The sequence below is a fragment of the Ciconia boyciana genome, chromosome 3 (genome assembly GCF_034638445.1).
Source record: "Ciconia boyciana chromosome 3, ASM3463844v1, whole genome shotgun sequence".
NCBI lineage: Eukaryota > Metazoa > Chordata > Aves > Ciconiiformes > Ciconiidae > Ciconia > Ciconia boyciana.
Genome location: NC_132936.1, coordinates 82,199,306 through 82,206,055, shown reverse-complemented (window position 1 = coordinate 82,206,055; position 6,750 = coordinate 82,199,306). Strand labels below are relative to the sequence as shown.

General features: G+C 42.3%; 1 protein-coding gene across 2 annotated transcripts in view; it reads left to right on the top strand.

The window, feature by feature from the left end:
- Positions 1-866: 866 nt before the first annotated feature.
- Positions 867-6,750, top strand: part of COG2 (component of oligomeric golgi complex 2) — a 34,261-nt gene continuing 28,377 nt past the window's right edge. Inside the window, exons 1-6 of one of the 2 annotated variants that reach the window (XM_072856316.1) lie at positions 867-1,065; positions 1,908-2,069; positions 2,860-2,925; positions 3,859-3,939; positions 4,557-4,660; positions 5,991-6,099. In XM_072856316.1, the coding sequence (XP_072712417.1) occupies positions 994-1,065; positions 1,908-2,069; positions 2,860-2,925; positions 3,859-3,939; positions 4,557-4,660; positions 5,991-6,099 (594 nt within the window). In that variant the 5' untranslated portion in view covers positions 867-993. The remainder of the gene's footprint in view (positions 1,066-1,907; positions 2,070-2,859; positions 2,926-3,858; positions 3,940-4,556; positions 4,661-5,990; positions 6,100-6,750) is intronic. The other variant, XM_072856317.1, reaches the window with a different exon arrangement.

Here is a 6,750-nt window from a genome sequence, read left to right as displayed (position 1 = left end):
ATGCACCCTTACAGCTGTTTGGTAGGGCACCGGGCTCGCTCCTCGTTTGAGCTCGCCAAGACAAAATTAAATCCATAAAATGTACGTGCGAGGAACGAGACCGTTTGCAGTCTTCCATCCTCAGGCGGCAAAAAGAAATGCAAGTGACAGCACGGAGGCTTTTTAGAGCTAAATTTGTCTTCACTAAGGCATAAGTGACCTTGAACAGAAGATTTTGAAGGGAACGAGACCCTAACAGAAGAGTCTGCTGAAAAGCAGAAGGATGGAGGAGGTGAATTATGCTCTGACTTGATTCCTGTTACTCAGGACCACGTGGGCACAAACTGCAATAAATTTAAACATAAGGAAAAGCTTTTTTGGCTGCTAAGAGCGGTCAGACCCTGGCACAGCTTGCCTACAGAGGCTGCGGGGCCTCCACCCCTGGCGATACCCAAACCCTGAGGGGATGTGGCCCTGGGCCTCCGGCTCTGGGTGACCCTGCTCAGGGCCAGGGGGCTGCACCGTGCTGTCCCCTGGAGCCCCTTCCCACCTCTGCAGCCCAGGGTCTTCATGGCTTGTGCCATGGGCCCTGAGAGCAGGCCCCTGCAGCTTTACGTGATTGGGCCAGCTTTATGTGCTCGGTGCCCGCCGTGGGGCACCAGGCACCCACTTCAGCAGCACAGCCCAGCTCCCCTGACTTCACAGGGTGGCAGGAACCAGAGGACTTCCTCCGAAGAGGCTGGGTAGGCCAGCGTTGAAGGCCCGTGCCCCACACACCGGCACACACACGCCGCTACGCCATTTTGAGATCCCTGCGGCCACCCCGCGCGTTGCCGCCTGCAGGGCCGCTCGGAGCCCTCCAGGGGGCGCTGTCGCGGCGGCGGGCGGCCGCTGCGCCTCTCTTGGCGCACGCTCTGGCCCGGCCGCCGATGCCAGGCGGTGCCGCGCTGGCGGAGCAGGCGTTGCTGTGGCAGCGGCCGGTCCTGCCGCCGCGGTGGGCCTGGCGGGCCGGCCATGGAGGCGAAGAAGATGAACCTGCCGCGGGGCCCCGAGAACCTCTGCTTTGACAAGGACGAGTTCATGAAGGTGGGTGGGGGCTGCCGAGGCAGGCGGGCTGCGGAAGGGCGCTGTGGGCCCGGGGTGCCCCGGGTGGCCTCCTGAGGAGCGGGGTGGCGGGTTCCTGGGGGGTGAGAGGGGCCCGGAGCCTTGGTCGGGGTCTTCTAGCTCCGCCACGGCTCTTTCCCCGGGCTGAAGCCCCCGGAGAAGCGCTGGCTGTGTCACTGAAAGGGGGACCCGGGCCGTTTGCAAAGGCAGGCGGCTTTCACCAGAGCTTGGTTGCATCCAAGCAGGGGTTAGGTCTGAGTCTGGCGAGACTGAAACGGAGTGTCAGCGGCGGAGCGGGAGGGAGGCCTGCCCGAGGAGAGAGCCGGCAGGTTTGCAACCGGGTGATCCCAGCGTCTCTGTCCTGGGCCGGGGCCGGGTGCTGCAGCTCACCTCCTAGGGCAGACCCGAGTCATGCTTCCTCCAAATCATGCTCTGCGTGCTTTGAAGCCAAGTTGCAGACAGACTGATAACCAGCATTCAGGCCGCATTGCTTAGAGAGCTTGAAGTAGTTCTTAGTGCTGTATTTTGGCTTTTTTGGGGGGTGGGGTTTTTGTTTTGTTTTTAAGAGTATGCAGGGAATGTACAAACTTGTATTTTGGAGAGATAGTCTTTCGGTACTCTGACGCACAACATTGTGTGCTTTTGAGATTAAAGACCAGGACTTTGCAACATTGAAAACTACTCCATTAAGTAGCCTTGTTGCCCTCCAGTGCTTCAGTTTGGTCAGCTTACTGGCATATGGAATACTTTATTTTGGGGGTGGGGTGTGTTCCTGGTTTGAACTTTTTACTTATGTCCTTCTCTCTTTCCTGTTTCATTTTCAGCCGGATTTTGATGTTGATCACTTTGTATCAGACTGCAGGAAACGTGTGCAGTTGGAAGAGCTCAGAGAGGATCTGGAGCTCTATTACAAACTCCTTAAAACTGCTATGGTAGAACTCATAAATAAGGACTATGCAGATTTTGTTAATCTCTCAACAAATCTAGTAAGTGTTATTAAGTTATACTGTGTAGTTAAGACAGTGTGGTTTAGTGGGTTTTTTATTTTTCATATGAAAAGTATATGGCTTTTATTTTGATATTGTTAGATTTAAGACATCTTAAACTGTGACCCCTTGCACTGAAAGAAACTGAAAAACCATTCCTGTAGAACTTAGCTACTGTACAGAATTGCTGTTGGCCTGTAATAAATGTTTCAGATGTATGCTTTTTGTCTTGAAAAATTAATTCATTAGGAAGTTAGACTCAAGGCAGACTGTTTTTTTCAAACTGGCACTATTTGTAAAATTGAAGGAAATAAATCATTAAAATAGAATAGCAATGATACAAATAAGGCCATCCTGAAGGATTCTTTCCGGAATCTTTAAACTTACTAAGAGTCAATGTATCTTAAAAAAATCCTCAACCTACTTGGCTGAAAATTGTAATCATTTTCATATTACAATGTCTTGTCCACTGTGTCTCCTGCTCTTTCACTCCAGTTCATCGGTTCCAATTATACAGGTTCAAAGACTGAGATTTAACATTTTTATGGGAAGAAAAATTTCCATAGGTCGAGATTTTCTTTAATTTTTGGCTTTGTATGACAAGCAGTCTGATATCTTTATGCCTATATTTGACGTAACATATTTTTGCATTGCATTTAAAACTGGAGACTGTAAAAGGAGGTATCTTTTCTCTGTTCCCTTTTAGTATCAGTAAAATGATAGCTGTGTCAGTAATTCATATATGAATGTATCAAAAAACTCATAAATGTTTGTATGGTAATTTCTTTAGGTTGGCATGGACAAGGCTCTTAATCAGCTTTCAGTACCCTTGGGACAGTTAAGGGAAGAAGTTATGGTATGCTCAAAACAATCATTATACACAGCTTGGTAAACTTCAGCTCACTTTCATATGATGTACAGCATGTCTTTTACTCATGTTAATAATTATTGTAATAAAATTCTCTTGGAAAATCGATGACTTAGAGGTGTAGTAGGAGAGGCATTGTGTTTTCAAGCAGTTGTAGTAGCCGTAAATTTACATTTTCTATAGTGCCTTTCAACCAAGAGGTAAAGGATTCCTTAAACATGATAAATGAATGGACTCTTGCAAGAAAAGTCTATGGTGAAATATTGAAACTGTTTTAATATTTGAGTAACTTACAGGTGGTAGTAAATAACTCAGATGCAACACAGTCCCATTAAGGACTTTTTTGCTCAGTCCTGTGGTTTAACCATAAAAGATCACCCTCTTGAAGGTGAGTCTTATTCTGGCTCTTCCACAGTGACTTGGTATTTAGCGAAGGGCAATTTTTGATCATCTTCGCTGCCAGTTCAAAGGGATGTTTGCTGCATAAATGTGCCTTCAAAATATCACAGCCTTGATGTCTAAAACAGAAAATAGATTCAGTTAACATAGAGAAATATTTATTATGTGAAAAATGCTACTTAAATCTGATTTATAACTTCAGTTTCAAGACATAAAATCATATTGGTTTTATTGCCTGTTTCTGGGTGAAAGGTGGTTTGTTCTCTGTAAGGTACTAAAAGAACACTTCTGGTTGAAATAATGATACTTCTGGTGGCAGTACTTTAGGAGCAGGTTATACTTTCAGTTATTTAGTCTTATTTCTGGCTTTTTTACTTAGAGGGCAGTTGATGTACTGTAGCTTTTATTAGTCCTATATTCTTATTAATCTGTCTCCTGTTTTAAGTTTAGATTTTTGAGTTAAGGTTTTTTTTAAACCTTACGTGGGAAGCCAGCTTTGCATACTGACTTTCTCTCTCACAGAGTCTTAAGTCATGTGTCAGTGAAGGAATTCAAGCGGTAGATGACCGGATGACTAAACAAGAAGATATTAGAAGAAAAAAGGTACAACAGATGAATTATTACCTTGAAAAGATCCTCCATAGGATGACTTTGTTTTTGCCATTAACCCAGAGAAAATTAAATTTAAAAAGTTCTAGGCTGTCTAGATGCACACTGTGAAGGATTTTGTGTTTGTAAAAATAATTATTGACATTTTGGTTGACAGGCTTCATTTTTTACAGTGTCTAGTTGATCATAAATCTTTATTTTACTTTATTTGCCAAAACATACATGTTTGATTTGGTTGGCTTTTTAAAATTATAGTTACTCTTGTTTCTGCTTGTAGTAGTACATAAACTTGCTTATTATGAATGTAATTGCAATACAGCAGTTTAATTTTTGTATGGGGGGGACACGCTAACATTTGTCTTTGTGCTTAACTTGGAAAAAAATCAGGGATAAGAACAGCTGTTCTACGTCCGTGACAAACATTTGTTTGTGGGGTTTTATGGACTTGTGTGAGCAATACTTCAACTGAGACATGACTCAAGTATTAAGATGGAGGCAGAAAACTTACACCAGCAAAAAAAAACCCCAAAACATCCAAAATATCTTCAGGGTCATTTGGTAATGTAAATTGGGATTAGGGTCATACATGAAAAATCTTTCCTTAATTACAGATGTGTGTCCTGAGACTTATTCATGTTATTCAGTCTGTTGAGAAAATTGAGAAAATTCTACATTCCCAAGGCACTAAAGAATTATCCTCATTAGAAGGAAACAGGTAAAAAAATACTTAATGTTCGGTTTTGTTTGTAATTGATGGGACTAACTTAATTTCATGGTATTGTTGTAGATGAATTTAGAAGCTTTAGGATATACCTTTAGAAATATAACTCTGATGGAATAAGTGACTGTTATTTTAGTATTTTATCAGTTTTAGTCTTCTGCAAACTGGTCATTCACAGAACATGTAACTCAGCCTCCAAAGTTCTGAATTACTTGTAGTGCTTCCCGTAAATGTGCTTTTTGAAGTTTGCGTGCAATAATTTTTTTTTTTTCTTGGAAGTCACTGATCCTGTCATGTCTGAAATACTCTCTGCAGTACAGTTTATTCCAATATCATTTGGAAGTGAAATGGGAAATAGTTTTTCTTGTTTTCTCTGCTTACGTATAACTGAAGGGACTGCTGCAAGAATAGTCTAAGGCAGGCAATTCACACATGTAGTACTTCTGGTACAAGGAAGGTTTCTGACAAATTCCAGTCAGACTCCCAAGTTCACTTTTTTAACAACTTCATGGAAAGTGTCCTCTCCCTCTGTCTTTGCTGAGGGATGGAAGATGTCTTTCAGCCAGTTTCAGAACTGATGTACCAGCCATGCGCTTGAAATGGTTGACTGGGATCCAAATGCAACTTAAGCTGGAGGAAAAAGACAATTTCATTAACCTGTTTGAACGTGAGACTGTCTCTTCAGTTTAGTGCGCTGGATCACATGGTAGTGAGTGGGAGGAGGCAGGGCAGACAGAAGAATAGGTTGATACCTAGAAGGACAAAGCATATGCAGGTGTTTTCAGTCAGGGTGAGGTACTTTGCAGAATTATATTTGGAAGCAACATTGTACTCGAGTGGCTGAAAATTTGGCTAATTATTGGGACTATGTAGACCTGAGAAGGGTAGGACTGTTTCTCTAGAGATAGCTGTCATTAGTTTTACCACATGACAGAAAGAGGAAATAAGAAACAAATCTGGATGGTGAAGAGCACTTACTGCAGTTTCTGAGCTCTGTGAGACTGACTTTTCATGTGACGATAAACAGTACTGCCATATAGAAAACAGTGCTTCATACTGCTGAGAGAGAAGATCTTATGTTCCTCTCAGCTTCTGCTTCACCCACTTCATGTCTTAGTAACTCCAGAACAGCTCTAATCATGTAGTCTGTTCTAGATTATTATTGCATGATTGCAATAATTGTAGTAGTACCTATCAGAATTCCAAATATTTAGATTAAACCACAAAAACTGGGGGAGAGCATGATCTATCTGCTGCAGATGAAAGTGAGTTGATTTGAAACGATCTAACTGTGTATTCTCATTTTGTATCGTCTCTCTTCTAGCCCACTTTTAACTGGGCAGGTTTTAGAGAGAATTGCTACAGAATTTAATCAACTACAATTTCATGCAGTACAAAGCAAAGGAATGCCCCTTTTGGACAAAGTGAGACCTGTAAGTATTACATGATAGCCTGCTTAACACTTGTAGGATCAAGCAAAACCAATATAATTGGAAGACAAATGCCTGTTTCCACGGAGTTTTATTGAATTAATTTGTGGGGGAAAATTAGTTTCAAGAGGTCATTTTTATCAGTTGACTAGAAGTATTGCTTCTTCTGAGGGTTTATGCTTTGTTTTCTAACTTCTTTAGGATAAATTACTTAGAATAAGGGTAGGAAATACGACAGACGTTTTTGTCAGCCTAATGTATCTTGCAGTTTGCCTGCTTGCTGATATTGAGGCCTAGTTCGAGATTTATGTTGGTTTTGTTAGCTGCAGTGTACAGACCAGAATATAAATGGAAGGTGCCTACAGAGTGGCTGGCTTGAATATATTCAACTTTGTCTTTTGGTGAAATTTGTTACCTAACTGGCTGTTCAGGCTGGTAGGCTAATCTCACTAATATCGTGTTTGTAATAACTGTCTTCTGTAAAAGATGAGTTGACATATTTTTTTGTTCTGTCTATTCATTGGAGGGAGGGAACAAATGAAGACTGGTGCTTAAAGGTAGATAGTATGCATAGTGTGAACATGGAGACGGGGTAATGCTTTAAGCAGATTAGCATGGAGCTGACCTTCCTGATGGCTTTCGAGCTAGCAAGGT